This window comes from Anser anser (genome assembly GCF_964211835.1).
Source record: "Anser anser genome assembly, chromosome: 1".
NCBI lineage: Eukaryota > Metazoa > Chordata > Aves > Anseriformes > Anatidae > Anser > Anser anser.
In genome coordinates, this window is record NC_139720.1 from 16,847,081 (window position 1) to 16,867,083 (window position 20,003).

The 20,003-nt window shown below is 48.3% G+C and overlaps 1 protein-coding gene across 8 annotated transcripts; it reads right to left on the reverse strand.

Moving 5' to 3' along the window:
- LOC310893451 (histone H2B 5-like) lies at positions 1 to 20,000 on the reverse strand. Of its 8 annotated transcripts, none has more exons than XR_014578994.1 (3): positions 19,839 to 20,000; positions 3,892 to 4,359; positions 1 to 2,065 (listed from the first exon to the last, which is right to left on the reverse strand). XR_014578994.1 is itself a non-coding variant. In XM_083822464.1 (3 exons), exon 3 carries the CDS (start codon positions 4,327 to 4,329, stop codon positions 3,949 to 3,951), a length of 381 nt encoding a protein of 126 aa, XP_083678590.1. In that variant the 5' UTR covers positions 4,330 to 4,359; positions 16,674 to 16,811; positions 19,839 to 20,000; the 3' UTR covers positions 1 to 3,948. The 8 variants fall into 8 exon arrangements, 6 of the variants coding, with proteins under 6 accessions (XP_083678590.1, XP_083678589.1, XP_083678592.1 ...); XR_014578995.1 differs by having other exon boundaries at positions 1 to 2,152; XM_083822464.1 differs by adding an exon at positions 16,674 to 16,811 and having other exon boundaries at positions 1 to 4,359.
- Between the last annotated feature and the right edge of the window lie 3 nt (positions 20,001 to 20,003).

Genomic DNA, 20,003 nt, shown 5'->3' on the forward strand with positions numbered 1-20,003 from the left:
GGTCTGCATTTATATTTTATTTATACATTTAACAGAAAACATAATTAGCTGTAACATATGCCATAAAACAATGGTAATATAACATAGATCATACATTATGTAACACGTATTCTCAGAAAAAGTCTGTGTACACAAGCCCACAAGATACCATGCATGGATAGCAAGCTGGAGAGATTGCTCCCCGGTACTAGTCGGAGGGATCTCCCCCAGATCCTGGTAGCAAGTGAGTTTTATGCTTTATTTCACAGTCTTTCTTTTCCTGTAAACAATTTGCTCTGGATGTAAACTGTCGGAGGGTGCTATGACGGGGTGAAGGCTCAGGGCTGTGCACAAGCCATGCCAAGCTTGGCGTGGTGTGGTGGGGCGCTGGGACAGGGGGCTACCTGTCACCAGGGCAGGAGGACACGCGTGGCTGTCCTGGGCTGGGCTCCACCCTGCTCTCAGTTCAGGCATCCCTTCCTAGCACACACAGCGACCTCCAGGGCAGGCACTTGTCCTCTACCTGCTGCTACTCGTGTTTTCCCCATGCTTGACTCAAAACCTATTTGTCCCGAGTGGGAGGAAACCTCCAGCCCGAGCACGCAGCCACTCAGGTCTTCTGCGGGCTTAGATCTGCTGTGATGGGTGGACTTTAGGGAAGTCGACTGGAAAATCACAAGTAGATCTACTGCAAAAATTTCTCTCCTAAATTGTATATGAAAACAAATAGCTTAGTGCAATGACCTCCATTAACATGGGGGTTAACACAGGGTTAATATCAATGCAGTGTTATTCTTCTGCAGTTTCCTCTTCTAACTTTCAATCTGCAGTTGATTTTTTTTTTTATTTATTGTCAAAACTTGGGAATGTCCCAGAAATACTTCTGGAGTTGCAGTTGGAATAAGGTGGGGTCGGGGGGCTTGGTATATTACCTTCATTGTTCAGCTGTTGTATTGGTCAGAGCTGGAAAGACGTATTTTGGAAAAGCACAGATCCTGAAGTATGAGCCCCCACCTCTGCAGAACACCTCCTTACCAGGGATCTGTGGAACATGTCACACCTCAGTTTAATAAGTTGAAAACTGACGCTACGATCTTTGGATTTTTAGAACATTTGCTATTGTCTCCACTTTTAAGGCTCAGTCCAAGCCCATCCCAGTCGAAATGATTCCCATCAAAGTGATCTGTGAGCCTGCACAGGTTGCAAGAGCCGCAGATTTCCTTTTTCCACTTGTCCTGTAGCACTAAGGCCATTGATTTCACAAGTGCTTTTGAGGCAGTCCTAGCTTATGCCAGCCTTGCCTTTCCTGGATCAGCCCTTCCCTTGGCTGGCACAAGTGTCGGTGTGACAAATCAGACCTGACACCAGAACTGGGTTAAAATGAAGCTTGCAAGAGAGAGAAAAAAAAAGTAAAACAAACGAACAAACAAAAAACTACTTTTATTCATTTTAACCTGGATCATTTCCTCAATCCTCTTCTCCACGTTGTCAGGGGCAAGTAAAAAAGTGACATGAAGGGAGAGTGAAGAGCAAATTATGTGTGAAACGACAGCCTAACCTCTAAATGGATGGAGATGATCAGCCTCAGTCACCTGGCTTCAACATAAACACCCTCCTTAAGTCTTCAAGTATTTCTGCGGTCTTAAATTGCCACTTCTCCTCTCCCTGGAACAGCCTCCAGAAATGAAGAGTGGCGACTGTGGCACAGCACAGGGAGGAGAACGAGAGCAGTGCTGTGACTACCTGCAGGTCGGCTCTCACCTGGGAGCCCAGCCTTGTCCCCCTGCCCCCTCAGGGATGTTTTGTGACTCCTCGCAGCGAGCAGCTTGTGCCAGCTGCAGGGACCAGAGCGGGACCCTGCTTTGCTTGGCAGAGTGAGGGTGTAGGAGATGTGCTGGGCAGCACTGGGACAGGGCCACGGCGTGCACACATCGCTGGAACTGGAACAGTTCCTGCGCTGAGGTGCAGCCCTGGAAGGGATGGTTTCCGACTTGCAGCTCCTAGGGACTGGAGGAGAAAGCTTCAGTGCCGCCAACCAGCGCTTGGCTTCATGTATTCCCCTTCTGCATCCTCTGCTTTCTGATTTCTGGTGGGAGAATGACAGTGGCTCAGCAGTGCACGTGTGACAGTGCAGGAACATTTTCATCTTTGGTATCTGATTTTGACATTTTAACTGGAAAAAAGAAAAAAGAAAAAAGAAAAAAAAAAGAAAAGGAAGTGAAGTGAAGTGCTAGGCTGTCCCTTCCGAAGCGTGATGGCCCAATGGTTCAGACTGATGACAGATTTCTGCTACTAGATACAGATGCCACTGCTGGGAGCTGCTTGTTGTGGGTGCCACCATCTTGAGACCTGGCTTTTGCTCTTTCTGAAAGATACCGCTAGTGAATCCTGCTGCAATTACTGTATGAAATGTGGCTGAAAGCAGAATTCTGCATCTCCAAAAGCAACGTGAATTTGTCAAGGGCTACCATCACTCTCAAAGGGTAAGATGGGGACCAAAGCAGGAAAAAATGAGGGATGTATTACAAGGTATATCTAGGGGTAGGAATTTATCATATGATTAAAAATGGTGTCTTGGATTTTGGAGAGACCTTGCACTTAGTTCTGGAACCTGTATCTTTGCTGCCCTTTTTATTTACAGAACAAGTTGCAAAGAGCAGTTGTTATTTTAAAGACATGCATATTTTTGATCTGAAGTGCTACAGCCCACCGGAGATTTTGATAGTTTTGTTTAAAAATGTTGGCTAATTTTGTGTTTTGAGTAGGAAGCTCCAGCTTCACACCACTTCTACACAAGCTCTTGTTCTGCTATCCAGCAGTCCCTGCATGCTAAACTTGTAACCGAGACGTTCCTCCACTAATCTCTATGGCTTTTATTGGGATTTTATTATTGCTCACCTTACTGTGGACTTTGAGAAGAGGAGGGGAATATCTGAATTAGCTCAAAAGGATTTAATCCATAAAACACCACTGGGATGCCGTGATACTTTAAGTGTCCCTACATATCCACCCAGCCCCAGTTTTTGCTTTGCTTGCTAGCAGATGAGTGCAGCATCCCCCCTCGGACACCACCGCGCCGTGTCCACCCTTACAGTGAACACGGAGTGCACAGGCAGAAAAAAAGTCTCCAAAAAGAAGCAGCATTAGCAATGTCTTGCACACCGAAGTAGGTCTTAGAAGAGGCAAAGCAGCAGCGGCAGGAGGTGGTCCCACACTCCCCTTGCCCACCCGTATGCTTTGGCACAAGCTGGGAGGCAGCTGGTGGCTCCAGCATCCCGGCGGGCAAGGACACGCGTGCCTGCGCCACCAGCCTGCTCATCCCTCCTCCATCAGGAGCGAGGAGGAGGAGCAGCGCGTGGTATGATCACGGCATCTTTGAAAGAGGCCTCGCACACCGCTGCCAAGCAGAGATCTCTGCTGGATCAGCATGGATTTCGGCCTGAGGACTGTGCCCGGCTGTTGCTGTGGCCGTCAGTGCCACCTCTGCCTGCACAGGTGGGCTGTGTACAACGGGCTGGGGCTGGGCTACCAGAGAGGATGCAAGCGCCGACTCCCTGGTGCCCATTTCGGATGACTGTAAGAAAGCAGCCAGGAAGACTTCAGAGACAGTATCTCTGGAGTGGCCAGCCTCCCCTGCCGGCGCCACACATGCATGTTTTCCAAGCACGGAGGAGAATTTGGATATAGTGCAGCCAGTCCTTCAGATGAGATGTGAAAGCAGAGGCCTCCTCCACCAGCATCGCCTGAGGTGCAGCGTGCAGAACCTGTAGCACGTCCTGAACCCCCGATGAAAATAAGCCGACATCCAGCTCGCTGCCTCCTCTTCCGCTAGACAGCTTCTAATGCCCATCCCAAGACTGTACATTGCCGCGGAGAATAGCTGTGACGTTCATCCAGGTCATAGCTGCCTACCTGTGCCTGTGCGGAGGGTTCGGTGCTCAACGGTCCCGTTGGAGAGGCAGCGTCCGGCTACTTGGAGCTCGTGTACTTGGTGACAGCCTTGGTGCCCTCTGAGACGGCGTGCTTGGCCAGCTCCCCCGGGAGCAGCAGGCGCACGGCCGTCTGGATCTCCCGCGAGGTGATGGTGGAGCGCTTGTTGTAGTGCGCCAGGCGGGACGCCTCGCCGGCGATGCGCTCGAAGATGTCGTTGACGAAGGAGTTCATGATGCCCATGGCCTTGGAGGAGATGCCGGTGTCGGGGTGGACCTGCTTCAGCACCTTGTAGACGTAGATGGAGTAGCTCTCCTTCCTGCTCTTGTGCCGCTTCTTATCGCCCTTCTTCTGGGTCTTCGTCACGGCTTTCTTGGAGCCCTTTTTGGGGGCAGAAGTGGACTTGGCTGGCTCTGGCATCCTGAGGGCTCTCTCCTCTAGTCCTTAGAGCTGCTTGGAAAGAACAACAACAAAAAAACAGGTTCGTTTTTATTCTCCTACACGATAGATAATTCTGCTGAAAGATGGAACAGGCTGAGTCAGTGGCACCTCTGGATCTGAGACAAATGCCCCGTGACCCTGTGCAAGCATTTTTGTACTGCCGCTGAGAACCATGCTGCTTTGTGCACGTTTTTGTGCTGTTTTTTGTTTAAATCCCCATGACACTGGCCTTGTCAACATCACTGAACCCAGACCCAGTTGGCATCTACTTAGTAAATATGGGTTGGGGGTGGACATATTTCTGAGAGGAACATTCAAGCTCCAGGGAAAACATTAACTGCACCATGGATTAAGTTAAGTCTTTCTGGAATGTGCTGGAGACACTTGGAAGATCTCACTGCAGCCACCTTTATATGAGAATGCTCAAGTGTTTTATACAATAACTACAAACTCCAATAGCTCCTTCTTTTTTCCACATGTGCACAAAAGCTTACTTTGAGAGTGCCCGTACTTCTATTGGTTTATACCATGCACTACAGTGGAACATAAAAAGAACAGATTTAAGCCAGCTAGCTGCAGTACTGGAATCTCTCAGCATTAACGTTAGCTAGCAAAAATACCACAGAGTAGGAAAGCTTAGAGGAGGTGGCAGGAATCACCCTACAGAGAAGAAGGAATGGGGACAGGAGGAAAAAAATCAAAGTGCTTTAGGGCTACGTGTCGATTGAGACAAGTTACGTGGACTGAAATTATTTGGTATTTGGTGCTTTCTGCTTTGGGGGGGGCAGGCCTCCGTTGGTCAGCTGATGCCAGAGATGCCAGATTCTCCCTCTGACTTTTAATTAATTGTGCCACAACTTGCAGGGCCCTGACCTTTAGCTGACTGCTGTTGTCGAGAAGTGCGGCAACAAAAAGACAGTATGTAAAACGGTCATAAAAGGGGATGCCTCCTCTTTACTACACATCTACATGCACTTTGCTATGTGGGCCAAGGGAACAGCTGTGTTGCAGCCTGGTCTATTAATACAAATGGCTTTGTGTTTGAGTGCTCCCTTGGAAGGCAAGTCCCCTCCAGGCTTTGCTGGAGGATCAGCTTCCAGCATCACTCCGGGGCTTGGGCTTTTAATGCTCTGTAGTCTCCTGCCTCCTGCTGAGGCTGTGCCCCCCTCAGAGTTGACCTATGAATTACAGACAGTTGGCTGAGAGAGACGAGAGAAGAAAAAGGAGCTTCAGGGCAGATGGCACCTGAGGAGATCACAGAATGGTTTGGGTTGGAAGGGGCCTCAAAGACCACCCCATTCCAACCCCTCCGCCATGGGCAGGGACACCTCCCAGGTTGCTCAGATGGGTAGAAGTAAACAGGAGAGAGAAATCTGGGATGTAACATATGGGCTGCACACACAGAGCGTTACAGAGGGACCTAAGCAGTGCCAGCACCAAAGTGGTCACTGCATGCTCAGCTCTGCCTCTCCTCCTTGGGAAGGAACGAGATGCCTGGTTTCTCCACTATCACCCACATCTGCAACCAAAGCCAGACACAGCATTTGGGAAGAAAATGCAATCACATGCAAGCTCTGTTGCAACAAACTCTATAAAAAGCTCCCGGATGCTCCCTGGGGGAGCAGACACCTTCTGCTCTGCAGGCCGAGGCGGATCAATGTGCCCACAAGTCAGTGGGTACCAGCCTCCTCTTTCCAAACCCTGTGAGAAAACTTCATGCCTCCAAGTCCTCAGCAGGTGAGATGCTGCCATCCAGCCGTGGCAAGCAACAGGACCACTGCCGGTGGGTTTATCCTACAAGCGTCCGAGGCTGCACACCAGAGAAGTGCATGTGCCGCCACGAAGGGCCCTGGGGTGGGAAGACAGCCCTCCTGCTGCCCCGTGTCTGCTGGACACTCTGTGCTCAGGACAACCCCCCCAAACACCTCCTCATCTGGAAGCCAGCTTGGGCATCAACATCCTGGCTGGGGGACGACCTGCTGGAGAGGAGCTCTGGGGAGAAGGACCTGGGGGTCCTGGTGGACGACGGGTTGACCACAAGCCAGCAGCGTGCCCTGGTGGCCAAGAGGGCCAATGGGATCCTGGAGTGCATTAAAAGGAGCAAGGCCAGCAGGTCAGGGGAGGTGATCCTCCCCCTCTACTCTGCCCTGGTCAGGCCTCACCTGGAGTACTGTGTCCAGTTCTGGGCTCCCCGGCACAAAAAAAGGCAGGGATCTCCTGGAGACAGTCCAGCGGAGGGCCACAAAGATGATACGGGGCCTGGAGCATCCTGCCTATGAAGAAAGGCTGAGAGACCTGGGTTTGTTCAGCCTGGAGAAAAGAAGACTGAGAGGGGATCTTATCAGTGTGTATAAATACCTGAGGTGTGGGAGACAGAGGGATTTGTCCAACCTCTTCTCAGTGGTTTGTGGGGACAGGACAAGGGGCAATGGCCACAAGATGGAGCCCAGGAAGTTCCGCACCAACATGCGAAAGAACTTCTTCTCGGTAAGGGTGATGTAGCACTGGGACAGGCTGCCCAGGGAGGCTGTGGAGTCTCCTTCTCTGGAGATATTCAAGGCCCGTCTGGACGCCTACCTGGGCAGCCTGCTCTAGGGAACCTGCTTTGGCAGGGGGGTTGGACCCGATGATCTCTGGAGGTCCCTTCCAACCCCTAAAGTTCTGTGATTCTGTGATCCTCAGCATTGAGTTTTTGCTCAAGCGAGGCAGTTTCTTCCTTGCCATTGATGGGAGTTCTTTTTTGAGGCCTAAGAGACCTGTTCAAGTTGCCCTTGCTTCATCTTGCAAAAACAAGTATTCAGTCACTCCAAAAAGGGATATTGGCCTACTAGGCAGAAAAGGCCAGGACACAGGAGAACTTGGTGTAACAGGCTGCAAGCACACAACAAACTCTTCACTGCACCAGCATCTCAAACTGCTTGTGCCTAAAGTACACTAATATTTAAAAATATAACACCGGGTAAATGCATATAAATCTCCCTCAAGTCCCTGGAATAATCAACATCCTAACATCAGGTATGAAGAACAAGAAAAAAAAAACACACACAAAACAAACAGAAAAAAACACAAATGGATTGAAAGCTGTTGGTGCTTTCTTTTAGCTGGCTTTGCTTTATGGGCTTCAGTATCTTTTCCTAGCTTTAGGAAACCTGTATTTGTATTGTATGTGGTTATTGCATCTGGCAACCATAAACCAACCTATTTTGCTGACTCTCTTTGAAGTTAAAAGAAAATCAGTTTCACAGAAAGAGGACGGGGATGGGCAGGTTGTGAGAGCAGCTCTCCTTCGGGTGAACTCACACCGTGACAAAGCTCATGGCCAAGTCAGCTGAGCTGGGCTGAAAGACCTTGACAGAGCCCACGCCTAGGGACACACAGGATGTTCAGGGAAAAGGGGACTCTGGGACTCGGCACAGCAAAATGCTCAGTTTGAGAATACAGATAAACAGTTATCACCAACATCTCCGAAATGTCCACCTGGAAGGAACCTCAGGAGCTCTGCACTTTGCTCTGAGGACTTGGGGTACGCAGCCGTGCCCTCCTAGATCAGTTTCTAACCTTTTCTTTAAACCCTCCAAAGACATCATTTTCACCAACCTATTTGCTTGACTCTGCCGCCCTTCTTAATTCTTTCAGAGTGTTTTTCCCAGTGGAGGGATTTGCAAGGGTAAGTTCTGGATTGCCCCAAAAGTACAGGATGTGTCTTAAAACTCTGCTGCCTGCCCACTCAGTCACTGCATTTTCTTCCTGTGGTGACAGGTGACACCAAAATTTGTCTTCCTTTCTTCCTCTACTTGGGAAGCAACACTGGGAAAATAAATCCCCTACTGTTCTGGTTTGCAGACTTGAAGATAAGTCTTTTCAATGGAAAGGCATTTTTCCAAGACAAGAAATAATTGCACACTTGCTTCTTTTTCTCCTGAGCTAATTCCCTGGCTGACAAACACTGCAACTGAAAAATGGAAACGACTGCTTCCTATGCTTTTTAAAAAGGATGTGCTTCTAAAATACATATCAATTGTTAAGCAGGCTGCAATGCAACTTCTAAAGAAGGAATGCAGCACATAAAAGGCACGGGGGTGACTTCATTTGTCTCCAGAAAAGGTTACGCTTAGAGGACAGCTCTGCCTGTTCAGCTTGCTGGAGCCCTTGGGTTGCGCAGCCAGGAGCTCGCTCCTCTCCCATTTATGGCTGCAACGAGAGGAGCAAGGATGCAGAAGTTCAGCGATTAGCACAAAAGCTTCAATGTCATTGCTTCTCTGCACCTAATTCTTTGCAGCATACAGTTTTAGCAGCTAAATAATCCCTTCTTTGGGAACTGGCTGCCTGCCTTCCAATTTGTTTGGACAGTGCCTAGCACGAAGGGCCTGACTGGGGTTGCAAGGTGCCAAATAACTCATGTCAGTAACGGCCCACGGTGTCACCGACGGTTCTGTCAACAGGCGAAGGTGCCCCACAGACAGGTGCTGCTCTGGTATAAAGGTGGAATTAGTGGGATTATTCCCAAGGTGTCCGTAAGGATAGTTTGTTGAGGGAAAACTGGCCTACCTTAAAAAAACAAAACAAACAGAAAAACAAACAAACAAAAAAGAAAACAGTTGCATTTCTTCTAGCAGCAGCTGACCCTGCTCTAGCTGGACCAGATGATCTTCAGCAGTGCCTCCAGCCTCAGCCATTCGTTCTGTGGCTGCTGGAAACTGAAGTACCTTTCATCTAGAAGAGGCTTTATGAGCTCTGTTCCCCAGACGGACATCTCCCATGGGATACTGCAGCTCGAGACGCCTACAAGCACCCCTAACGAGGGGTGACGATGCTGGTCTCCAGGTCCAGGCCACCCGGGTCCCTTGGGACACAGGGTATGGCCATGCAAGAGCAGGCACTTGGGAGGATCAAAGTGAGATTTTCTCAGGCTTTTGAGGAAAGTCTTCGGGCACATTTTTCCTTTCCAGCTACTTTTAATGCTGTGAGGCAATCAGTTATCAGTGCTGGCTTTTTTTTTTTTTCGCTTCCTCAGAAAAACAACAAAATCGACCACAGCATTTCTTCCAGCCAGTCCCAAGCTGTAAGCAGCAGCCCGCCTGCTGCTAGAAACCAGAGCAGCAAGGGATGGCAGATACATCTTCCTTTCAGTTGACACCCCTTTCCTCAGCATCATTAAAAGCAAAATGAGCTGAAAACATATTCAAAGATACAAATCACTGCAGTTTCTCGGATCTGAAATGGAAGAGTCCTGCTGAGAAATCCCATGTGAAGCCTGATGCTGTCTCTGTTTTCCCTAGGCCTAATATATTGATAGCTAGACAGCCAGAGAAGCTCCTTCAGCATTTTTTTTTGCTATTTTTGGGCTTGCTGCTGAGTCTGGAAAACCTGTGCAGGGATGACAAGGACCGTTGTCTGGCCTTTGGGAACTCTCTTCATGCAGAGGTAGAAATGGCACTGGGATTTTCCTTTCTTTTTTCCTCTTAAAAGCTGTCCTCGCAGTGCTGAGCTCTGTGACATCCGCTGTAAATCCCCGTGCCCACTGCACTGCTCCCTTGTTGTATCTTACTAATCAGCCATAAAGGTTACAATTCTATAATTGGCACTTTGTTCTTAGGATGTTTTGCTGAAAAAAAAAATAAACATACGTAGGAAAAAACAAGCTCTCATCTTTCTGACATCCAATATTCTTCTGATATTTGCTGGTCTTCTGATGGTCTATTTTAATCCTGGTGAGAATAAATGACAGCCAGTGGGATCTTGCTCTTCACTCTGCACCTTACGTATGAAAGTTTTGCTAGTTCTGTCCACTTATCATCCCTTTCCTTGGTTTCTCCTGTGATACAAAATAAAGAAAACCTGGTTTTGATCCTACAGGTCTAGAAACCTACAGTGAAATTTGCTGCTGCTGTTTGTTTTACTCTTGAATACAAGGAAGGGCAACAAATTACAGAATGTTTCTGCAGAAAATAGGAGGCTTTGTAACGGCTTCATCTGCTCAGAAATGCTTGCAAAAGCACAGACAGAAAATCTGTTAAATACAGTTTACAAATTACCAGATGTCAGCAAACGACTGGTGCTGGAACAGCGCAATTCTGCAAACCCTCCTCCTTTTACATCGCATGGCATCCACCTCAGCTATTAAACGAGAACTCCCTGATCCAACAGGTGCCATTAAGTAGTAATGAGAGAAAAATATCTGAGAAACTGAGAAATGAGGCAGCTATTTTACGGTTGTTTGGTCGCAAGCCTTGCCTAGGTAGGAAAGCAGATCAGGAGCGCGATGAGTCAGTGAGCCACCGGTGGTGCTTCCTCGGGTGCAGAAGCTGCTAGTCATCTTTTGGACGGGAAAGGATTTTTCTCCTGGCGTGTTGTCTAGCATGTGACGATGAGGTAGCATTTGCTTTCGTCTGAAGTAATGAGCAAAGTCGTTTTCTAGGATAAGGTAAACTAATCTGAAACGGCTGATTTCTTATATAGGTGGAGGGGCAGAGGTCGGTGTCAGGACGCCAGGTAATCCCGTATCAGTAATAATGCCCAATCCCACATACTCTGCTGCATTTTAGTTGATTGTTCCTGTAAGGTTATCATTTAAAAGGCTAAATTTTAACTTTGGAGACACACACGCAATTATTCTACTGAAGACATTCATGCTTACCATGAAAATACATTCAAACAGAAGACGCCCCTGCCCTTTAATATCCAAAGCAAGGCTCCAACTCACTGCCAGACACAGGCACCACATGCTCGAAGTGACCTACAGCTTTAGAAGAAATACAGGCAGAACGGAGCATGGAGATACACGAGCAACCTAACTGACTGCTCCTCATCACTGCTTGTGGCAACACATTATTTGGGATTTCGGTCCCAGATACTCCTTCTAGTAGTCTTTACTTTGCTGTTCTTTGCAGGCATTTCTGGTTACAATTCTAGAAAACGTATTTCTGAACACCAGCAAGAGCTGTAATTTCTTGTGCTACCTCTACCAAAGATGCAAGTACTTCCCAGGGTTGTGGGAGCATTAATCAGAGATGCTTATGCACAAAGGAAGGAGCAGGACCATAGATCAGAGCTATCTGTAAGGAACATACACCGCGTTTTTAAAGAAAAGAAAATGTTATTCATGAGCCCAACAGAGACACAGTACTGCAAGGGGAATGACTGTCAGAAGGCTAAACATTGCTGGTTTTTCTCTGATTAGATGCCTGGGGTCAGTGGGGGTTTAACCTGGGTCTGAAGCCACAAGTACGATGTTTAGAGATGCTCAGCACCAACAGCCAATGTGGATTTCCTCTGGAATCCAGGAGGTTCAGTGCTTACAGAAATCAGTCTCCGTGTTTTATCAGGCTTTTGTTACTGCAAATAAATACCTGAGTATATAAAAAAGCTACTTAACATGACTTTTATCAGCTCTTCATAGGATCGCTTGTTAGCTACCTCCTTCAGAATCTCTCTGATCTACACACTTGACTTCTAGGACCTAAGGAAAGAGAGTATATCCAGCACTGAAATCTGCTACAATTGCACTCCAGCCAGCTTTCCCACAAAGAGTGCCACAGTTTAAGAGATGTACATTATCACAGCCATCCTCCGTACCCTCAGTACTAAAACTGCCCAACAGAGAACACAACCAGGCTCGCTCTCATCCTGGGGGCTTATCAGCAAGTCAAAGCCTTAACGCAACATAAACTTCAACACAAGCTTCCTCTCAAGTTCCACAGATTTGCTTCTTTTGCCACAAATCCCTTCCTTAAGCAGCGGCCTTCTATTCCCTTTACATCCCACTCTGACTTATCTGGACCTGCCCCTGTGTCTCGGCGCAGGGGTTAGCTGCTGTCATCCGAGCAACGCAGCAAAATTGCTCCGAGCACACAAGGGTCGGAGCCTGCAAACCCCAAACATGCAGATGATCTCAACCTGAACTAGAGCAATCCTGCTTTGCAGGAGAAGAAAGCAAGGCATTGCATCAGCTCAGCTACCCGACAGCATCACCGGCTGTACAAATCCGGTGATTTGCCACGTGCAGATGATTGGAAATGGTGTAAAACAAAATTCAGAGGTGACTGGGTTCTGTAATGCTATCCACCTGTTACATGTCAGGAAGGTTACTTGCTCCATGATACCCTATCCTACTGAAAATGAGAACTGTAGATAAAAAAAAAAGGCTCTGTGCCTTATAAAAAAGGAAAATTGCTTGATTTTTGACCATGATCACATTTTTCTGGAAAATCAGAAGACCATATACTCACCGAGATTCCTGTATATAAATAACTCCTTCTACAGTGGAACCATGGTCTCTAAAGGAGCTATAGCAATAAGTCTTAAAAATAGTTTACTTAAAGGCAGTTCTTATAACTTTTATGGAGTAATGGAGAATTACCAAAATTTGAGACTATTTTCATTGGTGCTGAAAATGGCATCCATTAAAAATGTGCTAACTTAGCACATTTGGCCAAAAATATGAAAAGTTACAGCCCATCACCTGCCGGCCATAAGGGGAGCGTGGGTGGTAGAGAGAGAATAAGAAAGCCCAGGAGATGAGAGCTGCTTCTGAGTTGAGACAGGAGCTATGTGGGAACCGACGCAGACATATGCGGCACCTCTTACTCCTACGAGCCCCGTTCCTGGGTTTTAGGAGGTTTCTGTGACCTTCTCTATCTGCTACAGATTTGCATAGCAAAAAGAAAGGAGAGCAGGGATCAAACCCCAAAATGTTTACTGTGGCCAAACCACACTGATTGGGGATAATACGTGTGGATATAAAACCATGGGGAAGTGGATAGCTACGTTCTCAGATTAAACTGAAGACCAGACCAAGGCGATGAGGGTTTTAAGAGCGATGTGATGGGTGCATCACAACACCAAGCCCCTTTGGCATGGCTGAAAGAAGCCTAGCAAAAATGTTAACAGCCTTTCTGCCCTGTATGTAGGTCTATGCTCCATGGAACTGGGCAGTGAGCATCACAAACTCTCCCCCACGTGCAGAGACAGAGCCGAGCGAGGGCATGACGTGCGCAGATGTAATCAATCATGACCCACATTCTTTCTAAACGAGAGTCTCCAAGTTCAATGATAGTCCTCTGGTTACAGCGCCTGTGCCTCCACATGTCAGCAAGCCCTGAAAATACTTAAAAAAATAAATTATTGGAAAGCGTGCAATTAATGAAAAAGCCAGGAGTATGTGCAAGCTGCTTCATCACTGCTGTAAAGCAGGGGTGCCCAGCAATGCAGCGTGGAAATGCAGGATTCGTGGGTTGAATCTGTAAAGCAAACAGGTACGTACGCTCACAGGGACTGCATGACATGCCACAAGCCGAAAGCGTCAGATTTCATTGTAAGAGAGTATTCAAAATGCTGTAATGTCTGTCCGTAATGTGTATATTAATAATAAATTCGGCACAATTATAGCAGTTTTACTGTAAAATGAAGACGTGTGCCTGTCATCGGCGCCTGCAGGGAAACAAAGATCAGCGTCCTTCCCCAGACCTCGCGTCACGCAGCAAGAGAATCAGGAATACCAGCCAGGGCTGCCGACACCTTGCTCTGCTGCAGCCAGCAGCTCACATTGCCACAGCCGGGAGTCATCCAAGTGCTAGAGGTCATCTTCTAGGCACAGCAGCAGGGGAAGGCGAGCCTCTTCTAGGGCAGGGGACGAGGAAAGCGCGGCCCGTGAAGTGCAGCAGAGCGCCACTGGGAGGGGAGCTGCCTGCTCTGCAGAGACGGAGCAGGGGGAAGGCTAAGGATGCAAGAATTATTTAAGGCGAAGGCAAACTCCGCCAGAAGAACTGACAATGAATCGCGTTAAAATGGTCACAAATAGATTCGCACGGGAGATGGGAAGTAGGATCCTCCACAGAAGTGGAGGGGAGAGAGAAGAGGGCAGAGATGAAGAAACCTGTATCTTCCATAAAGACTAAATCTGATAATTTTTTTTTTTTTTAAATATTTCTAGGATATGGCTCTGGCAATGGCAAGTACCTGCTCTGCAATAACCAGACGATCCCCTTCTGTTCCATATTGCTGTGCTACTGAAGAACTGTTATTAAAAGGTAAAGAGGCCCTTCACATTACATTTCTCCTTATTATTTTCTTTATCGTTCCTTCCTTCCTTCTCTCACACCCATTTTAAGTGCCAGGAGCTTCAAAGCCCCAGGAGGTTTGCAGCCACTCGGTCCCATTCAACACGTGGCATTTGTACAGGGACTAACACCCTACTTTGACTTTTGAACAGCCATGGGGCTGAAAAACTTGTAGTTCCCCAGAAACATTGGAAAAACTGTGTCTCAGGCCAGGTTAGCTCTCGCCCAAATTCCACACCGTACAACCTGCCTGTGAATAGTGTTTTAATGGTGTTTTAATTCTGCCCTAACGTAGTGGTCAGTATTATCAAGTAGAGTCAGCGTGCTAGTCACTACAAGCTGGAAAAGGTGAACTTCTCCCAAAGAGATCAAAGCATAATTAGGGATATATCAGTACTTGTGTCAGGAAAAAGTGCAAAGAGCTCCCTGCTGAAGGCTCAGCAGCAACCACCAGAGCAGCAGTGAAGAAAACAGGGGCTGGTGGACAAAGTGATTGCCCCAGATGCGAGCGGTCCTGGCTGGTAAGCAGCAATTAACAACTCAACAAAGACTTGCTTTTCAAAACACAAAAGGGCTTTCAAAGGCAGCAGGTTTAAAATGTCACATTATCTGTACCATACTGTTATTTTTAACCAGCCCTGGTTCCATCCTCCTACGCTCGTTTTCTTCCTGAGGCTTCCACACCTTTAGTTTCCCCACTGCTGTGGTTTCCCAAGCTGATTCTTCCTCCAGCGAACAGCTCACCCTTTGCTCTTCCTCCTCGCCGCTGGTGCCTCTCCCAGCACTCACCCCACAGAGCTCATTAATGCCTCTGTTTTGAGAACTACGTCTTTATGGGGGACTCCTGAGCCCTTGAGTTCTGCCCCAGTTTTTAACCAGGCACAATCAATAAGAAAAATGATCAGAGCTGGGCTGAGGACCCACCCTGCATGAGAGGATGGAAGAGGGGAATTAATTTTGGTGTAGAAGAGAGGTGTGGAGGACAGGAAAGGGGAGCCAGCTGCAGCGTTCCTATCTTCAGGACACAGCTTCTGTATCTGCAGTGCATTTTAAGCCCTACACACATCAAGAATGGAAATAGCCTGTGTTTATATTGGGGTGGTCAGATGGCTCAATGCTGATGGGATGCTCTCCTGTTGCCTACCCCAGGACGCTCACTGCCTCCTGTCTTGCAGCACCCCACTTGATGCCCGATCATTTTCCAGGTTCCACAGAGGACAAGGTGCCACTTCTCCCTCTCTGCTGATATTTTAGCAACATCCTTACCCTTCCTTCATCCACGTTTGTTAACTGTTCACTTCTTTTGGTATTCCTGTTCCTTGATGCTGCCTGACCTTGTGGCACACGAACAAGGAGACTCTTTTTGTCTCCTTGCTTTTTCTGGCCCTTCCTCACACTGAGATTTTTCTTAAAGCATTGAAATCCAGAGTGGTCCCAACTGTTCCTTCTTCTCTGGCCTTCCTGTATCTCATTTCAGCAACTTCTTTTGCAAAAACATCACACACTTTTCTGCTCAAGCGTCCTCTCACCTTCTAGGCTAATTCACGTCCTCTTTGTAATGCTAACCAATCGTGCTGAAGGTGCATTTTCAGTTCTCCCTCCCCTTTCTTCCATTGCCTCCCGCACAGACTGTATTCATTGTACTGCCATCTTTGCATCTTGTTCTCGTTGCTATCTATATGCCTTCTTTCCTGCAGCATTGTCTGCCTGGAAAAGATCAGCCTACTACTTATAATTGCTTTCCTCACAAGTGAGAGGGCTATATAGGTTGTACAAATGGGTTATATGGAAAGATTTTGTGCCCAAAAGCATGTCCATTTTTCCAACTCTGGCGGTTGATCTAATACAAACATCACCTTTGTTCTCAAAACAAAAATCCTTAATCATCATGGCTACAACACCACAGCTTCTTCCTCCTGCAGGGATTACCTTGGGGAAGGACCTCCCCTTCCACTGACACATCTCAACTCTCCACGTCTCATATCAGAGTCAAGTCCTCTGCAAGTGGAAGCTCTCTCTTCCCTGATCCTGGAGTAAACCCAATAAACTGCCATTTTTAACACTTAGCACACAAAAACTTACTGCAATGGACCACCAATCTATTCTCACTGAATTCAGAAAAACAAAAACAAGCAAAAAAAACCACCACAACTATTCTACAAGAAGTTTTCAGGATGGTTCAAAAGATAAATGATCACCCCCAACAGCTCGTATCTTCAGGAGGGTCGGTGCAATAATATGACAAGAGTGGTGATTAACTCTCACCACAAAGGAAAACGTTGAGTTGAGGTAGGTGGCACATAAAATCCCCCGCTCTCTTTATGAGTCAGGTAAGCTGCCAGAAGGCGGAGGTGGGATCCGTGGGATGGAGCTGTGTTCGTTCCAGCCAGTTAGTGTTATGCTCTTTGAAAGAGAAAAAAAAATAGTTTAATTAATAAATCAGATTTTCCAAAATTAAGAGTCCTATTTCAATAGCAAAATGTAACAGTTGCCCTTGATCCCCAGGATGCTGTCTGCAGTGAAAACCAAGGAGACATATTATTAAACAACTCCACCCCCCCACCACCTGAGGTTAAAATAGCATTTTTGGGTAATGCATCTGTTCTTCTGTCTTCCATCCAACGCCTATGATCCTGCAGTCACATTTCCCTCCTCTCTCCCTGGCTCCAGAAAAAAGGGAAGCTGGCGAGCCAAGATCCCAGTCTCACCACCCCACACAGAGCCCTTTTCGGGGGCAGAGCTCAGCCTTGATGAGGAAAAAAGCACTTCCCTCTCATAACAGCTGCACAAAAGTGGCTTAATAAAGGTATAAAACGGGACAATTGGGGAAAAAAGAGAAAGAAAAACATCTTTTGGTCTTATTTTGGGTCAGTCCAGGTTTCAAAGAATAATTTAAATTGAGAGCAGAGTCCCTTATTTAGTATTATAGATTTTTCATTACTGAAACCAGATTTAGAAATGCAAAGAAAATTCCATTATTCCTTGGGCTCCTGCTTACAGCTCAGCCTGAACAAGCTGCCTTCCCAAGTTCACTCCTGAATTCAGGCACATTTCCCACGTAGTTAATTCTTCCGTCTACCTGATAATGCGTATTTGAGGAAGGGCAAAGAGCAGAGTGTTTCAGCCCTGTGAAAGAGATGCAATAGGCTCGGATATCGGCATGAGTCATTCCTTTGTTTCAGCTGGAGAAGGGAAGATCTGGAGTGGAGTACACATACGTGTCTGTAGGCATATATATATGTAAATGGAAGTTCGGAGAAGGGATGGAGAGGGACAGTGAACAAAGGAACAGCGTGGGGGAAAAAATGTTAAGAGGAGGACAAAGCAAGGACTGAAGAGAGATTTCAGACAGGAGAGAGTAAGACAGGGAACAGAAAACAGGCCAGAGGAGGAAAAAAAAAAGATAGGAGGGGAGGATGCATGAAATGGGACAAAAAGGAGAGAAAAGGCATGGGTGGACAAAAAGCAAAGAGAAAGGGGAAGATACAGTGACCAGCAGGTTGTTTGGCAAGACAGAAATACTGAATGATAAATAAGACATACAGAAGAGAGACATGGAGGGGCACAGTAAGACAGGCCTGGTACAGCTGAGATGTGAAATGAGCAGCTGGAGGAAAAAAGACCGCCCAGAAGAGCACTTCTGGAGCCTCAGGGAAGAGGTGAGGCTGCCCCAGCGAGGGACAAAGTCGCTCCTTGGGAAGTGAAAGGCTAAAACCAAGGAGAGTAACGATGAGGCCCTGGAGAAGACGAACGATACCATGCTGCTGGATTGTCGCCTTTTGCCTAAAATAGGAACCACGAAGGTTACTGAAATTCCCATTTAAATCTCACATTTGAAACTTTAAGAAATGTATTTCTTCCCCTACAATCCTTCTTCCATCCCTATGTTGGATTAAATTAATTAACGTACACCCTGCAGTTACACCTCCCTGTCGGGGAATAAAACCCTAGACACCATTAAGCCCGAAGCAGACCTTGCTCTCTGGCTCCCTTTGCGTCTAGAGGCTTCGGTAGAAAAATTCCAGTAGACAAATCTAGATTTCCTGCAGCTCCAAAATCACCATGAAGGAGTTGGGTATCAGTAGCAGCTTAAGGAAAGAAATACCAAGCTAAGAAGGGTGCACGCTCAGGGAAAAGGCTTGTTTTGCTTTCATAATTGGCAAATCTTGCCAGTACAAAGGGAAAAATTGCTGCTGGTAACCAAACCGTCACTCCTTTGCACCACAAATAATAGGAACACAAGAGGAGGGTGTGGGAAGCACATTGCTATTATCAAATTCCTTCTGTGATTAGCATGTGTTCAGGGTAATCAGAACCTCACTGGGAAAAGAGCACGCTATAACAAAAACACTGTGCAGGCTATAGAGTAAAACCCCGGGAAGATCAAACAGTGCTCCCAGGGCAGCAGCAGCCTGAGAAACCAGAGCTTTATTAGTAGTAACAGAAGCAACATATGGGGATGAATGAAACCATGTTTGTAAATGCGATAGGCAATTGCACACTCGTGGCGTTCGCTTTTTCACGATCTGACTCAGCCTCCACACGGATCCACTCCCCCGTCCTTCGATTCATAAATTCTCGATCTCGGGAAAAGTTACAGAGGCATCACACGAGCAAAGGGCACGAGATGACGTGAGACGGGAGAATGGCGGTCAGCGCGGCACGCCGCCAGCACCCTGCACACAGGAAAACCCGCAGTGCAAATGGCACGGAGCTCTCGCCCCTTCCCTGCTGGCGGGGGGCACTGCACAGGACACGGGGGCTCGGTCCCTTCTGTTAGAGGCATGCGATGAGGCAGAGACAAATCCCTTACAAAACTGTGTGATGCTGCAAGGCGACTGCTCCGCTCCACGTCGCCTGCGTCTCGGGAAGCGGGAGACGGGACGTGTGAGGGATGGTCAATGAAAAGGGCTTCTCGCAGCGGAGGCTCCTCGCGTCTCTTAGCGGTGGAAGACAGCGGGGCTGGCGAGAAGGCGCCAGTGATGCAGAAGTGCTGTATGCTGAGCAGAGCTGGACACCCAGCAGTGGTGTGTACACCCAGCAGTGATACACACCCAGGGGAGCTGTACACCCAGGGGAGCTGTACACCCAGGAGAGCTGTACACCCAGGAGAGCTGTACACCTAGCAGGGCTGTACCCCAGCAGGGCTGTACCCCAGCAGGGATGTACCCCCAGCAGGGATGTACCCCCAGCAGGGATGTACCCCCAACACTGATGCACACCCTTCAGGGCTGTACCCCCTCAGCGTCTCCTCCACAGCTCCCGGCCATGCCCCCGCAGCATCTCCCGGTCCCGCGGGCCTGCTCTGCGGGGCGGGTGCTCCGAGGCCAGCCCAGCCCGCGGGGCCGTGCCCCGCCCGCCGCCCGCCGCCCGCCGCCCGCCGCCCGCCCCAGCTCCGCACCCAGCCGCGACCACGCCGGCCCGGAGCACCTTGCCTGCCGGCCGTCTGCGCTCCTCCGCAACGCCAGCTCCGGGGGGGGGGGCTCCGGGGCCGAGCCGAGCCGAGCCGGGCCGAGCCGAGCCGGGCCTCCGGCAGCCAGCCGGCCGGCCTCGGCGGTGGTGGTGGCGGCGGCCGGGGCCGGCTCTGCGGCGGTG